General features: G+C 39.0%; 1 protein-coding gene across 2 annotated transcripts in view; it reads right to left on the reverse strand.

The window, feature by feature from the left end:
• The window catches only part of LOC120528482 (zinc finger protein 813-like), a 32,168-nt gene extending 17,866 nt beyond the window's left edge, over positions 1–14,302 (reverse strand). The window contains exons 1-3 of one of the 2 annotated variants that reach the window (XM_039752655.1): positions 14,173–14,302; positions 8,593–8,634; positions 4,001–4,530 (exon numbers count right to left, since the gene is read on the reverse strand). In XM_039752655.1, coding sequence (XP_039608589.1) covers positions 4,001–4,400 — 400 coding nt within the window. In that variant the 5' untranslated portion in view covers positions 4,401–4,530; positions 8,593–8,634; positions 14,173–14,302. The remainder of the gene's footprint in view (positions 1–4,000; positions 4,531–8,592; positions 8,635–14,172) is intronic. The other variant, XM_039752657.1, reaches the window with a different exon arrangement.
• Between the last annotated feature and the right edge of the window lie 3,391 nt (positions 14,303–17,693).

Genomic DNA, 17,693 nt, shown 5'->3' on the forward strand with positions numbered 1-17,693 from the left:
TCACCAAGAATAAAGAATTTGCTTTTAACTTTACATTGGTGTCCGTCTCCTGTCGTTTCCTGGCTATCAGCGACCACATGGATCATGCACCCCTACAACGCAGCGAATGGCCCTGCACAAGGAGTCAACTTCGCGGTTCACTAGGTGGTTTCCTGATCTCCAACCGTATAAGTTTTTGCTTGTTCATGGTAAAGGGCTCTCTCCATGCCAACGCCGATGTTCTTTCTCTCAATTTCATGACCTCTTGGTCAAGGCCGCCCGACCCAGTGGGTCTGGGCTGAGGAGGGGTATTGTTACACACGTGAAATTGGGAGACAGCTAAAGAGCCTGAAGGAAAGTAATTCTATGCCAGACCAGGGGTTGGAAAGGAGCACTGACTGTCTCTTTCAATCCCTTGCAGATCATCCACAGTCAATCTTCAAAAAAATATCAAAGCAACCACCGTTAGAATTTATAAACGCTCTCTTTCTTTTATATTTAACAAGTAAAATACCCGCTTCGCAGCGGCGAAGTACTGCCTTAAAATTTTAATTAAGAAGAAAATTAAACCTTTTTAAACTGAGGGAAAATATACCAATAATTATTTGTTGAGGATCTCTTTGTATACCATGTTGTCAGTTTGGTCCTCCGGTTGTAACATGACCAAGCTGTGCGCGGAGTTTACTCTTGAGCATGCAACGTACAGTTGGCCATGTGAACAGTAATCTTGTTTCAAATCTCACAGCTTGGATTGCTGCTGTCATAATCGGTTTGAGTTTCATGGTTTGTTTCAATTATGACAGTATTTGTAGGACTTGTGTTGAAGAGACATTCGGCATCTGTCAAGCGTTGTAAGTATACAACCGGTTTCATCGATAACTTTACATCCAGCTTTTGAGAGTTTAAACATTCATAAACATCAAAGTGTCCACTACTGAAATCGTCACCTGTCAATCTAAGATGTTTAAGAGGCATTGGCGGTTGTCGAAAGGTGTAAAATATTTGGCCATTTCGGTACACTTGAAAGCGACAACCGAACAATTCAGCGGCAGCCATCAACTCACATGCAGATTCATAGGTGAAGGGCTTAAGCATTTCACTCTTCTAGTGCTCCTGTGCAGTCTAATTATCTCCTGTACCGTCATCAGTCCACACCTTGAACCTGTCCCAGTCATTCAATACATAAGATACAATGTTCCTCCAGATATCAAGAGTGAGCCTGATATGGCCGTGCAATATGTAACAAAGAGAATGGAAAAGGTAGGTGCCATCTCCGGGCATGGAAACCACTCGGTAAGTGACAGTTCTTTGATCGATGGTGATCACCTCGATAGACATGTTAATGGGAGTACGGTTGGAATGATAAAGGAAATGGGTACCTGAACAATGTAAAGTCAGTCTAAAATACCTACACAATAACTATAATCGTAATAAATGAACAATAAAATAGCGGAGAAGCCGTGGATTAAATAAAAAGGCTGTAGTTATCAGCAGGGAGACGTGAATCCCGTGGCGAAACAAGGAAGGGAATGTACAGACTGGAGTGACGGACAGCCTTATATAGGCATGCAGCCAACAACGTGGGAGGCGTTGGGATGGGGGACCCAACGCCGCCTCACACGGTGACCGAGCTGCAGGCTATGGACGTATATAAACTGCTCAAAAAAATTAAAGGAACACTTTGAAAACATATCATATCTCAATGAGAAAAAAAATCATGCTCGATATCTGTACTGATATGGACTGGGTAATGTGTTTGGAATGAAAGGATGCCACATCGTTTCATGGAAATGGAAATGTTCAACCTACAGAGAGCTGAATTCAAAGTTTGTATGGCCCCCACATGCTTGTATGCATGCCAATCAACGTCGGGGGTGGGGGGTCAGTTTGTTTGGTTCATGCTCCTAATGAGACGACGGATGGTGTCCTGGGGTTCTCCTCCCAGATCTGGACCAGGGCATCACTGAGCAACCTGGCAGCATTGGATGGACCGGTTCTGTTGGATTTAGGTCAGGTGAGTGTGGGGGCCAGTCAATGGTATCAATTCCTTCATCCTCCAGGAACTGTCTGCATACTTCGCCACATGAAGCCGGGTATTGTCATGCACCAGGAGGAACCCAGGACCCACTGCACCAGCATAGGGTCTGACAATGTGTCCAAGGATTTCATCCCGATACCTAATGGCAGTCAAGGTGTCGTTTGTATAGCCTGTAGAGGTCTGTGCGTCCCTCCATGGATATGCCTCCTTAGACCATCACTGACCCACTACCAAAATGGTCATGCTGATCAATGTCACAGGCAACATAACGTTCTCCATGGCTTTTCCAGACCCTTTCACGTCTGTCACATGTGCTCTGAGTGAACCTGCTCTCATCTGTGAAAAGTGCTGGACCTGCCAATTCTGGTATTCTATGGCAAATGCCAGTCGAGCTTCATGGTGCTCTGCAATGAGCGCAGGGCCCACTAGAGGATGTTGAACCCTCAGGCCACCCTCATGAAGTCTGTTTCTGATTGTTTGGTCAAACATTCACACCAGTGGGCAGATGGAGGTTATTTTGTAGTGCCCTGGCAGTGCTCATCCTGTTCCTCCTTGCCCAAAGGAGCAGATACCGGTTCTGCTGATGGGTTAAGGACCTTCTACAGCCTTGTGCAGCTCTTCTAGAGTAACTGTCTGTCTCCTGAAATCTCCTCCATGCCCATTAGACTGTACTGGGAGACGCAGCAAACCTTCTGGCAATGGCATGTATTGATGTGCCATCCTGGAGAAGTTGGACTACATGTGCAACCTCTGTAGGGTCCAGGTATTGCCTCATACTGCCAGTAGTGATACTGACCGTAGCCAAATGCAAAACAAGTGAAAAAACAGAAGAGGAGGGAAAAATGTCAGTGGCCTCCACCTGTTAAACCATTCCTGTTTTGGGGGTCGTCTCATAGTTGACCCTCTAGTGCACCTGTTGCTAATTTCATTAACACCAAAGCAGCTGAAACTGATTAACAACCCTCTCTGTTACTTAACTGACCAGATCAATAGCCCAGAAGTTTCACTGACTTGATGCTATACTCATTAAAAAGTGTTCCTTTAATTTTTTTGAGCAGTGTATGTACGCAAGTAGGATTCAGTTAGCGTTGGGAACCCGCGTACCAAATTTCTTGAAGATGGGCCCATAAGTAACAAAGATCGTTGAAAAGTTCAATATGGCGGCAGACAGTGGCATCATACCACCGAAATAAGTACCAAATTTCAGCCTTCTACCTACATGGGAAGTTGGAGAATTAGTGACTTTGGAAAGTTCAATATGGTGGCTGACAGTGGCATTATACCACCGAAATAAGTACGTACATTGGTTTCGATTAGTGCAGGGAAGCCGCCTACCAAATTTCGTGAAGATGGGGCCATGAATAAGAAAGTTCAAGATGGCGGACGTTGTTGACCGTTACGCGTAGAATTTCGAAATGAAACCTGCTTAACTTTTGTAAGTAAGCTGTAAGGAATGAGCCTGCCAAATTTCAGTCTTCTACCTACACGGGAAGTTGGAGAATTAGTGACGTTGGAAAGTTCAATATGGCGGCCGACAGTGGCGTCATACCACCAAAATAAGTATGTACATCGATTTTGGTTAGCGCAAGGAAGCCACCTACCAAATTTCGTAAAGATGGGGTCAACCTTCTACCTACACGGGAAGTTGGAAAATTAGTGACGTTGGAAAGTTCAATGTGGCGGCCGACAGTGGCGTCATACCATCGAAATAAGTACGTACATCGGTTCCGGTTAGCGCAGGGAAGCCGCCTACCAAATTTCGTGAAGATGGGGCCATAAATAAGAAAGTTCAACATGGCGGACGTTGTCGACCGTTATGTGTAGAATTTCGAAATGAAACCTGCTTAACTTTTGTAAGTAAGCTGTAAGGAATAAGCCTGCCAAATTTCAGCCTTCTACCTACACGGGAAGTTGGAGAATTAGTGATGAGTGAGTGAGTGAGTGAGTGCTTTGCCTTTTATTAGTATAGATCACATTACTCACCAGGTGACTCTTCTTCTTCTCGCCCATTTCTCTCGGTGATTTTCTCTTCAGACTCTGATAACTCCGATTTCAGCTCTGTAGAATTCTCCTGCGTAGCCAGTCGTTCTGTATTAGTGGACCAGAGCTCTAAAATGGACGGAGATTCTTCACAGGCATCTTGCTTGAAAATATCCTCAGTTGTTTCATGCTTTTGAAGTTCAAGACCAATGGAGAAATCATTCAAATCCTCAGCTTTAATGGCAGCAGTCACCCCGTTGCACTCCTCCTCTTTAAAAACTGAAATTCTTTCTTCGTGATCCTCCAGCTTCACACGCACATCCTCTGGTGTGAGCCGCTCACAGTCCTCTTCTTTAATGTCCACCGTTCTTTCATTCACGCCACCTTCTTTGGCAGAGGCCATGTTCTGTGGGAAACTCTACTCTCACTTTAACTGTCTGTCCTTCTCTTCTCAGATTAATTTCTTACATGGAAAGCCCTGAGCTGGAAGCCATTAGACACCTCAGTGTATGGCCGTGTGAAATGGGAAAGCCCTGTGAAAATAAAAGTGTAGAATTAACTTCATAAAGTCAGTAAAAATAATGAGCACACTTCAGGGTCACAGTGCCCTCCATGAGGTTTGGTTCAAAGTCACATTTGTCTTGATTTCCTCCTCTGCCTCACAGTTTAAAATTACAAATCCAACAATTCAGATGTGACCAAAGTGCACTGCAGACCTTCATTAAAGGGGATTTGCATACATTTCAGTCCCACCATGTAAATAGGACAACACTTTATCTACACGGCACTTGTTGGATATCCTCGCTGGACTTGAACTGCACATCGGGAGCTTCATTCTGTTAAGTTGTTTTATTCTATATCTTATATACTGTATGTGCCCCGATTTGTGGGATTACGGGACTGCATCCCGACTGGGAGTAGGACATTCGGGTTTTGAGGAGAGTGGGTTTGTAGGAGGCTACTCGTGACAGGTGTGTTTTGTGGGAGAGAAGAATAAAAAGTGTGTGGCTAACATCAATGGTGTTGTGTTGTTATTAAAGTTTAACATTCGTAGTAGAGGATGGTTACTAATTATAGAATCCTGCCTGCATTTGACAAGAGAAAGAAATAGGAGAGCTGGAAAAATGAAGATTTAATATGGACACGGGTTACTAAGCTTAGAAATAAAAAAACACGCACTTGGGGTTGGACTGTCGCTTACAGGGACAGCATTGTGATGTCAATTTGAGCAGAAGTCCTGAATAAAGATGAAGGTGTGACTATTCTGATAAAAATCATGTCGTGTTTAAAGGAGAAAAAGGATTGTATCTATGAGGAATATTCAGATTTTACAGAGTTAAAAGTGCGAGTGCAGCTTCTATGGTGGATTATATCATCGATTTGAAGTAGAGATACTCCTGATGGGTAATTCCACATCAAATCATCATGCTTTTGGACCTCATCATCACAGATTTCAACAAAAAACAAATTTTCTAGAGATGTTCATGACATGATAAGGTAGCTTTAGTGAAAAATTGGCCAAATTTAAAATGTTTTTTTTACTATTTTAATTTTAATATTATAATCACTCATAACATTGTCATTTTTTGATTTTGGAGTTAGCTGGAAAAGAGCTTTAAAACGACATGAGAACCATTTCATTGCAAGTTATATTTATGGGGAAATAGACAGTCAAAGTCCTGATCCAGCACAGTGTTCAAACTTTGTGATCTTAAATCTCCTTATTATTGTTGATCCAAGCCATGTGCAAATTCAGTTCCATGGGTCAATCAGAGGACCAAATCAGCAGGCCAAGTCTCGTTAAAATCTGTGGCGATGAGGTCCATAAGTGTGATGATCTGACATGGAGTGACCTGCATGTGTAGATATAACATGGCTGTCCCTGATGCTGTGCGAGCTTTTAAGTTGCGTGTTTAGATACAAACCAAAGGCAGCTGGCATTAACAGCAGGGATGGCACTTACTTTTGATTCATTGGAACTGGTGGTAATGAGAATTTTTGTAGAAAAGTCATGTCTGTTAACAATGGGCATTACTGTCACACTATAAACTTATATCCATCCACCTTCTATGGCTAACAGTGCAGGAAAACTGGAGGCTCAGAAATGTCTGTGTGATCTCACAGTCACAGCACTTCATTGGTACAGTAAAGTAAAGGAGATCACGCTGAAGACAGGAGATGAAGTTTCTGTGGACAACACAGTTTTATGCTGGCTGGATGAAGATGGCACTATGATTGGAATACCTGCATCCCATGTGGATGATTTTATATGGGTAGCGCCCTATGATTTCTGCAATGTGGAAAACACGGATGGAATCACAGAATTAACACATAAAAATGGATTTTAGATTTAAAAACAAAAAATGTGTAGAATTTAGAAAACGGACTGTTAGAAATCTTCCCAATATATTAAAATGATTGAATACTCTGTACTTCTATCACTCAGATACTATTTTCTGTTTTTTTGGTTTCATGCAAACGCAATTCATTGTAGATATTCAGTCGTGTCTCTATGTGTTTGTGCACGTGTTTCCTGTATATTTTCTTGTATAAGACACGTGAATTAGCTAGGTCCATGAGACAGAAATATCAAAGCGAGCAAAATCAGATACCCCAACTACGTCCAAATAACTAAGGAACACAAGCTTAACTGTAAGATTGAGGTCACAACAATATCCCGGCGACTTTTAAAAATCTGGACAACAACATTTCTGCAAGTTTTGCCAGCACACCATAAACTGGACACGAAAATATACTTGAAATGACCGAGTCAAATCTAAAACCAATCTCAGTAACAAGGAGAAATTAAGATCAATAGGTGTTCACCTTCAGGTAACAACAGAGGAAACAACAAAATCGTCAGATGCAAGACGCCAGTTTGTGGAGGATTTTGTGGCTTTGTGTGTGGAGTCGGACATACCGCTTGTGAAAATGACGAAGATGCGCCCATTCTTTATGAAGCATTGTAAACAGGGAGTCGCACTGCCAGAAACTGAGAGCAGTCTTTGTCAAACTCATTGGCCCGTGTCTTTGAACAACATATGGAGGAGTTTCATCGAAAGACTTGTGGCAAGAAAATTAATGTTGTAGTTGATGACAGCACAGATAGCCGAGAGCACTGCATCCTCCTCAACACAGTGATAGGCGAGTAAACATTTGGCTCAAGGCTGGCACAATTGGGTGTGCAGGTTGTGCACCGCACAAGGGTGCTAACCTAGATGGGGCACCAATGTATTAATTTTTCGTGCGAGGCTTTTTCCCCGTTGTATGCATTTTTACTAGAACCGCGACAAAACCGCGCCGTTTACTGGAATCAATGCTTTGACAGCACAAATGTTACTGTATGCTGGTCTTTCTTTCTGAGGTATTTAAAGTGGCTTTCCCAGCATGTGAAGTTTTGCAATAATATTGGCCGACTCCATGAGTGGCATTTACGAAGGGAGAAAGAAAGAAAGAAGGGTCAAAGCATGCCTCTCAGAGCCATCGACAGCCATCATATTGTATTGGTACCCATGGAAATGAAATAATTACCAGATTAAAATATTCAAAGAATCTCAACTTGGATTTTCCAGTAACTCTACAGAACCCTCAGCCCTCTGCTATCCCTTGGGTAGTCACGTATACAAGTTCCTGGAAGTTCCCAGTAACCTAGTTGGGGTAAGGAAGATCTCCATCATGAGCTGCTTCATGTGAACTGTGCATTGCATCAATCAGTCTAACGTTATTCTCTTTAGAGGAAGGATCGCTCGGCTTGTGTGTATATTCACAAATTGAAACCACTGCCCAATACGAGATGGGAAAGCAAAATCGACGCAATTAGACCCTTAAAATTACAAAAAAAAGAAATATATCTTGTTTTAAAAGAAACTTCAAATTAAATAGCAAAAGATATGGATACAAGATTTCAGGCCAACAGATTCATTTCAAAGTTAAACTCATTTTAAATGTATACGTTATCTTTCTGTGTGGCACAACATTTTGAGAAAAATCAATGTAGTTAGTAAAATGTTACAAAGTCCCGATTTAAACTTAAATGAAGCTTTTGAACATTTCATAAATCTTACATTACTTGAATGATTTTAGGACAGATGAATCATTTGAATTGATAATAAAAAGTGCAGCAGAAACTGCAGAAGAAATAGACGTTGAACCAACATTTTAAGATAAAGGGAGCGAAGAAAAAAAAGAAGTTTTGATTACGAATAGAAAGACGAATGCACTAGAGATGCAAAATTAACTTTTAAAACTTCATTTTTTCATTCAGCCATAACATCGATAAGTGAACGATATTAACTTTTAGAGAAGTACAATGATACGTTTAAAGTTACATCACAAATAAGTTTGTTGTTGAATTCACATCCAAAATGATGAAATGATATAGACGGTCAAACTGTTTTTGAGGAATTCAAATCTTTACAATTTTTTCTGGATAAAAATACGACAGTGAAAGATGTACTGAATTTTATATACAATAAATATTTAATTGATTCATTTCCAAATACAGCTCTCATTAAGAATTTACTTCTCACTGCCAGTTACAGTTGCATCTGCAGAAAGAAGTTTTTCTAAATTAAAAATGATAAAAAATTACTTACAATCATCAATGAGCCAAGAACGGTTGTCAAATTTGTCAATAACTGCAATAGAAAATGAAGATAAATTAGATACGAGTAATATCATTTAAAGGTTTGCCAGTGCAAAGACTAGAAAAGTGCCATTTTTGCAATTATTTTATTAGATTGTTAAAATTTGTTTTTGTAATTTTTTCTTGTAAAATTTTGTCTTATTAATAAAAAAGTACTGTGAATGCATCAGCATTTCTTCATCCTTTTCATTTAAGATTCAGGACGTAGTATTATATTTGATTCACGGTCCTGTTGCCTCGGCATTGATTGAATACGAACACTGAATTGTAAAACGGTAAAGTAGTTTGGAAAACTAGTAGTAATTTTTATGAAATGCGCCAAATCAGTTTCTGCACAAAGGTGCCTTACATATCAGCGCCAGCCCTGATTCGGCTATACTGTGATTATTTTATGTAGGTAGTTCAAATTGTATGGGATATATTTACTGTAAATCATGTGACCAATTAAATTATATTTAACCTATATTAACAGTCTTTGACATAGAAAACTGAGATTAGTCAACGGCACTGGTTGTCAATGGGTTCTCTTTTATAAATTAACGATGTTTCTGATTTAATAAACGTTTCACCTGGCGGCGACAAGGCACGCGAGCTCCACATTTGACTCATCTGTTATAAACTCGGCCCTACAAACCTGAGCAGAAGAGCAGACGTCTCCTTAGATGCCACGAGCCCTTAAAAGCGTGTCTCTCTTTTTTTATTTCTATTTAATTTCATGATTTAGCGTCTTCAAGATGAGTTCACTTTTGCTTTGTAATGAATTATTTTAAGATATGCAGTAGATGAAGGCTCAGATGTACAGCTTTTTAAGCTCCAGATGTAATGATGCAGGTTTTCAATCAGTAAACATTTAAGGTTTGAAAATCATGAGTAATAATTCACACAATTACAATTTCAGGTCCTGAAGACCAGGATTTTCTGTGATGTTATCTTTACGGAGAGCTGTAACTTCTCCACCTTTTCGCAGGCAGCAACACTTCAGTCCCTTCCTGACATTTGAGCAGAGCTGACAGACAATGCACCACACTGTCTGACATCAGACCAGGACGTTTTCAAAGGGGTTACGTCTAACAGGGTGTCAGGGCATCAGTTTGGTGGGAGAGACCTGGCAGCACTGCTGATGGGGGAAAAAAATCAGCTTTCTTCAAGAAGCCTGCCAGGAAAAGGAGACGGGCGACCTTCTAGTCAGTGAAGGAGATTGTGCTGACCATGGGAGGCAGGAAACCCCAGGTGGAATAGTGGGTTAAGATCAGGACGGCACCACGCTGACCATGTCCACCTCTACAAAGAGGTCTTTCTGGTGGAGAACACATCAGCTCAGGCTGTAACAAATATCCTAGATTACTTAAATGTAGAATGTGGTGGAGGAGCAATAAAGGAATAGGAAGAGCATTGGCGATTTGGCAAATTTTATGTAACGTTCAGAAGAAGTTGTGGGAATTCAAAGTACTGAACATCATAATATTGGCTTTTATAAATTGATTTTTCTTAAATATGAAGATAAAAATTCAATATTTTGCCCCGTAGGTGGACAATGCTCTGGATGTCTGCCAATATCAAACTCTAGAGCTCCTCCACTCACTTCCCACTTAACTCAAAAGAATAAAAGTCAAGTAGACGCAGTTAAACAAGGCGAGTTATCGCTGGCATCACCAATAACACAAATAACATACTGGAAGAGAAAGACAATCCTCCAGAAATAAACCTGAAATCAAACGTTAGCAGCTCCATTCTGGCTCCACATCCTACCATGAAGTTTGATTACGATGGAGTGTCCGACTAGAAGCTCTAAGAGCTCGTCTCCTAATCTTCATTTATCTTTGACTCTCTAGTTTACATGTGGTGCTTGTGACCTGCAGGGTGTTCTTCATCATGAATGATGTGAGCCGTCCAGTCCATCTTTTATTATTGCTGTGTTTGTAGAAATGACGGCATTGAGAAACTCCTTCAGGCTTTGGGGTGTCACATTGAAAAGGTTCAGTTTAATAAAATATAAACTACTGGAAAAATTACAATGTAAAACTGATAAATAGCAAGGGAAAATAACTAAAATATAAAACAGTAAAGCACCGAAGCACTAAAATGACACACATGGAACAGTAAAATATTTTTATATTGTTAACTCATAAAAAATATGTTCTTTATCTGTGAAAAAATGGTAAGCACAGCACAGAAAAACAAGATATGTCATTAGAAAGGAAATCGTATTCTACCTTCCATTTAGGACACCAAGCTATTAAAGAAGAGTTGCTGTTTGCTGACGTGTCTGGTTTGCTCTGATAATCTGTCACGTGGTTACCAAGAATATATATATTCTTTAAACTTTACATTAAATTAACTCGGAATAATCAGAGGTATGTACTTTATGTAGCTGTTTCTTCAATATTACTTTAAATTAATGAGCTCCTGATGTAAAATACGTTTGTTTGTTTCCATTTTAGGAAGCAGAACTTAAACATTTCCTCGATTTTTTCTTGGCACCGACATCTAAATTTGCATACTGTTATGATATTTGCATATGAACACGCCCCTTTTATCATAGAGCTCCTGGTGATCTAAAAAAAACTCAAACAGAGTCAGCAGAATGGCATCCCATAATCCACAAAAGCGAACTTCTCACTTCCACGAGTCAACGTGACACAACTTAAATAAACGTTCAGTTCTTTTCAATCCATAAAAGTGAATGGGGTGCCATGTTGCTGTTGCTCTTTTACTGATACTGATATTTGTGTTGGTTTAGTGATTGGCATTTTTATTACAGCGCATGCATTTCAGCTTCTGGTTAAATGTTCACTTCTACTGTAATGTGCAGTAAAGAAATAAAAACACATTTATTTACTTAATATACAACAATAAAAAAATGTTATAGACCTAAAAATATTATTACCTTATTTTTTAAAGTAAAATTCTGCCAACCACAGCTGCCAGTTTTTTTCTCTTTAATTTTAACATTTAGTTTGTTTTTTTTTACAGTGTACTCTTGTGATGCTCGATACCAGAGAAGGGACAAAGTCCTAAATCTCATCTAAGATTCAAGTCCTGAACTTCATCATTCACATCAAGTCTCAAGTTATAAGGAAGACATTCAAACCAAGTCAAGTCGAGGTGGAGAAGATGTGAATAAAAAAATATAAATACAATAAAAAATCGTGAGTGGTCTCCCTTAGACTTTCTCCTATACTCAGATATAGGGATGGATATTTGAGGAGTAAACCGCAACAGAACGATTATATTTTTATATTATAAATAGTAAAGAATCAACAACATTAAATGAAATCAAATGAATACAATATTGAACAATCATTATAAAAGTAAAGTGAAATAAATCGGACTCTACAGCTGCGTGAATAAACAAAATCGAGTATATATTCAGGTAAAATACCACTTCCGGTTAGCGGAAGAGCCCAAAAGTTGATAGAAATCTACGGTTTGGACCGAACACTTGTATGCAAAACTTGGTTGACCAAACTGAAAGTGTACTCAAGTTATCGAGTTTACACACACAGACACGAGTCCAAAATTGGTGTTCTCTTATACATGGAGGTGTAAAACGTCAAGATTCATCAAAATTTTTAAATCGAATTTTTGGAGGATTCTACGGACGACGAAAGAGGACGTGCAATATCGTTATTTTTTAAAATTGTTTTCCCAAGGTAACGGAATAATTTTATCGCGCTCTCAATAAAACAAAAGATCTTGTTATCTCGAAATTAAGAAATAATTATATCTGATGTTTAAAGTTTAGCTTATTGAAGCCACGTCCTGTCTGAAATGGCAGAAGAGCAGAACTGTCACATTTTTACTCAATTCAAGGGCTGAAATATGTTTATACCTTAGTTTGGAAAATAATAACGTTAGTGTCCGTCATTTAAGAAGACGGTTAGCAAGGCTTTAGCTGTACAGGCGTCCCAATGTAAGCGAACCTGATGCCAGGAGCAAAGGGTGAGTTTATTTTTCTCGACATTGCGATAAAATTAGCCTGATATTTCGTGGAAACAATTTTAAAAAAAATAACGATACTGCACGTCCTCTCTCGGCTTCCGTAGGATTCCAATACTATCTCTGTACAAGAAAGTAAAAACGTTTACACAGTCGCCGCTATCTGTAATTAATCTAATGCTGATACTGTGTGACATATTTTAACATACATTTGTATAAACTTAGAACAAACTTTCTCAGATAAAACAATTCTTAATGTGAAATAACGTCATTGGGATGTAAAGAATTGGTTCACTTTAAAGCCCCTGCCATTTGGATTAAAACTTTTTCACATATTCCTCATAACGGCATTGCTTCTCAAACACGCTTTAATTAAAGAAAATACATTTCAAAAGGCTCTTCTACTTCAAAGTCATGTGGCTACGCAATCTACTCTCATTTTAAAAATAACATATTTTAAACTAACAAAAGATGTTCCCAATCGCCCTTAATTTCTTAATTTTCTAATCGCCCTGCACTCGCAGTAAATGCCGTCTGTCGGTTTCCCCCCCTATTTGTGAACACTGTGGCCCATTCTCAGCCCCCCATCCTGACCCCCCTGCTCACCACTTTAAACAATGAGGACAGATAGTTGAGCTCCAGCCCATAATAGTCGAGTCGCGGCTTTGCAGCTTTCACATTTTGTATTGTGATGGCTCGTGTCCTGTTCTTCATTTAACACGGCCATCTTTAGTAAGCTAAAGTATCAAAGTGTACAGAAATACTGAAAGTAGTTGTGAAGGATAAAATAAATTAAATAAAACAATACCGTCTCAAATATAAGAAAACTGTACTCGTAATGCCATACCAGCTGTAGATTTTACTGTATCCCATCCAGCAGCACTAATAGCTTGTGTAATGTTTGTATTTATTTTCCATTAAACAAATCAAAGTCTCCCTGTTACAGTGAAACCGCACGAGCATCTTTCCTGATAAGAAAATACCAAAAATTGAAGTCATTTAAATTATTTCTAACAGGTCTCAGTATCAGACAAACTGGTGGAAATGAAACCTGAAGGCGCCTTATAAAGTTGCAGCGTTCGTCGCCACTTTAATAAAGTTTACCGATGACGGCTTTAGAGGAAAAAGGAAAAAAAACACAAAGAACACGCAGAGCTCGAGAAAAATCAGAAATGAACGACGGGGCCGTGCGGGAGCGAGCGGCTGAACAAGCGCGTGCCCGACGGACGGCACAGTTCAGAGCATGCGTGAAATCAAAAGGCGAGGCAGCGCGGAAAAGTGCACGAGCGCGAAGAGAGCAGAAGCAATCCAGAGTTAACGCGCCTGCTCCAACTCAGATGTAGCGTTACATTTCACGGAAAATGAATTAACGTAGCAGCAGCTAAAAGTGCGCGTCATCCACAACAAACTCGCGAAGGTGCAATTTGCTATGCCGCCTCCTACTCCCCATAGCGCTCAATCCCCAACACTTAAAAGCGAACCACGCGGCGTCAGGCACCTCCTCAAATTTCAAGCCACCCAGCATGTCGCGATCTTCCTCACTGATGGCATTCCCACCCGTACGCGATCCCCACGTTCGACTTTGTCTCACCTTCCGCACCTTTGCTTGATCTTGTGGCCGTAAAGAAGTCTGAGCACGAGGGTCTCATAAGAGCAAACAGAGAGGAACTGTAGCACGCGGCAGATACGGTAGCTAGTGATGGGCCGCTCGATACTCAGGTTTCGACACTGTGTCGAGCGATCGAGGCACGCTAGCGTAATGACGTCATTGATATCTGCGTAGTCAGCAGTCGATTTGGTCAGTAATTAGTCGGCTGAAGTGCTTTGGCTCAAAGCGTAAAAGCGGTTGTCTGTGATATATTGATAAAATACGCTAACCCGAGTTCAAATCCAAGTTAGGGCTCGCATATGTTGAAATAAGGATTTTGTATAAAACAGTTAAGTAGTACTTGTTTGAAAGTTAAATATATTTTGGAGACATTATGAACGATTTATATGGAGCAACTTTTTCCTCGGTGTGGAATCGTGTCCACCAAGAATCTGTAACAAATCGATGAGCATATTTTGCGTAAGGTAGCACGTATTATAACAATCTAGAATCTATTCTACACCATGTCGATCATATCACAGAGGCTAAGAAATGCTTCACTAAAGCCGACTTGGTCATTACACCAGTATTAAATGCGGCGAGAACCAATCGGATCGCTCTCCGCTACCAAGATTCTACCAAGAATTGAAAGCACGGGCCAATTACGGCCCGTATCAGCTACCAAGAATTGACCAATCGCGACCCGTTTCGGCTACCAAGAATTGACCATTCACAGCCCGTTTCGGCTACCAAGAATTGGCCAATGACGGCTCGCTCTGCTACCAAGAATTGACGAATCACGACTACCAAAACTCGGAGAGGGCGGGCCAACCTCTTCTCAGTTAATGTATTCTGCAAAAGCTTCTTCGAGTCGGCACACAGAGACGCTTTGCGATTTGCGTTGCTTTTTGAACTGTCTAAAAATGTTACTCACTAGTGTCGGTTTGTGCAGATGTATTTACTTTCACCTACATATGTTCTGAATGATTTTTTTAAACATTCTTGGTTAAGTTTATTATATTTACTAAATATTTGTGCAACACGTGTAAAGACAGATATAATAATGTATAAATACAGTATAATAAACATTGAATTGTATAATCATAGTTTAATTTTACAGAGTGAGCTTTAAAAATAATAATAAGAAGTGCTCTATAATTAAAAAAATACAAATCATAGAGAAAATCAACAATGTGTACATATTTCCTACAAAAGACCATTGGAAAGTCTTTCTGGTATATAAAGACCAATAATTGTTCATGAATTACTGCAGTAAAAATTATATATATACTGTGTATATACTCGTATGTACCTGCAAAAACAAGAGACTGGTATACTTTTTTTTAATACTTAACACTAATTTCACAAATCGTTCATATCAAGGCCAATATAGAATAATAATAATAATAATAATAATAATAATAATAATAATAATACTCTATATTAACATTGATGTTATAAATTATCCTTATAAAGTAGACCTACACCTTTAATACTCAGACAATGCTATATATATATATATATATATATATATATATATATATATATATATATATATATATATATATATATATATATATATATATATATATAAATAAAGTGGTGTGTATGCTTGTTTACTCGAACACATAGTTATTTTGCGCTAAGTATATAAACATTTCCCTTCGCAATATTTCCAAATATTTGTTTTTACCTACTTCAAATTAATTGTCAGCATCAACTAGAATATATTACTTCCCAAATGTTATAAATACATACAAACACAAAGTTGTGCACTATTATTTATTCATTCTTATTGTGCTTTCATTTTTATTGTAGCCTTCTTGATTATCTGTGCAGCCGTCTCAGACCATAGTAAAGGCGCTATATAAGGACGTGAAATGCATTATTATTTGTTATAATTATGATTCAATGGAATGGGCAGGCAGTTTGTTTAAGTGTGATTTTTAACTTTGCTTGTTGTCTGTGTGTTTCTTGACAAATCATTCACTAAACAGTTTTCGTTTAATCAAAAAAGAAAAATAAACAAACTACAACTGCAATGTAGGATTCAAAGCACTGTTTGTTGAAGAGAAAGTTTTTGTTTTTTTTTTTTTCCATTCGGCAATGTGCCTTGAGCGGGATTCGAACTGGCGTCCCTGCAATAATTTCTGGTAGATCGTCTCTCAAGAATTGTAGCCGTACCTCGACTCATGCGCGATATCCTGGCGCATGACATTCCTCATTAAACGTTTTTACTATTCAGTGATTCCCAGATCTGTAGTTGATTTGTATTATTGATTTCCAAAAAGCAATGTGAGTAAAAGCGAGCTCTGCATAACTAATCACAACTGTCTTTAAAACAGAATCAGCGCCATCAACAGTGTCTTCTGCAATTTTAGGAAAGTCTTGGGATTTCTACGTTAATGAGATAAAAATGTTGTAAAGAAACTTTGCGAATTCATCCAGAGGTGAACATAAAGATCACTCAAGTACTGAGAAGAAGGAGCAGCTGGATAAGCACATCTGGAGCCAAACTTTCAAAAAAGCACTTGACTTTGTCAGCAACATTCCTCTAGTTGTGAATTCATCTTATCAAAGGCTGCGCCGTTGGCAAATAAGTAATCTTCCGAAGTGCAGCACAACAGAGTAAATAATTGACGTAAATAGAATTACTCAAACACTAAGATTTTGTCGTTTCTGTTTTCTTAAACCATCTTCCAGTCCCACAATCCCCCGCAGTCAATGTCACATTCAATGTCCCCTGCTCCTTAACCTGTCTTGTTACCCAAAGCATCAACACTCAGTTTCATTCAAGGCTTTACAGTCCTTCCTTTCATAGACATAAAATAAAACACATTTCCTCTACATGTCCAATAATAATAGTAAACTTGCAGGAACGAGAAAAAGCACAAGATGGGAATATTTATGACAAGAGCCTGGGCATCAGGATGAGAATGTGCCTTGTCACCCATTACGTGAGCTCGTCTGCCATCCCTCGGTTACACTGGCACACGTTACACTCTGGAGCAAATGAAATGGAGAATACCGACATTGTACACCTTCAGAAGTGGAATAAATCGACTGTATAAGTAGAACATTTCAGATAAACGATGAGTTGTGTTAAACACAATGCAACATAACTATTATATGTGTTGTTACTTTTTATTTATACTCACCAAATGTTACATATCTATGAAATGAACATGGGTAATATGTTCATAATCATTCTCACTAAAATACACTGTCAAAATATATTAATGAGCAAATTGAGACACATTGGCCTTTAGGAAATATAAAAAAGTGTGTGCGCTGTCATTTAGGACACAATGCATTGTTAACGTGACGCACTCTCTACTGACGCGATGTCACGAAAAAAAGAAACAGCGCAGTCCATGAAAACTCAAATCCTCCTTGATGTTTGACCTTATGATTAATTGTCAATATCAAATCAATAAAGTCATTTTAAGAAGGTGACAAGTCTGCTATAGTCAGTTTAATCAACGCTCCTTTTAAAAAGTTTCCTTATACAGAATATAAAACAG

Source organism: Polypterus senegalus, chromosome 4 (assembly GCF_016835505.1).
Source record: "Polypterus senegalus isolate Bchr_013 chromosome 4, ASM1683550v1, whole genome shotgun sequence".
NCBI classification, from domain to species: Eukaryota; Metazoa; Chordata; class Cladistia; order Polypteriformes; family Polypteridae; genus Polypterus; species Polypterus senegalus.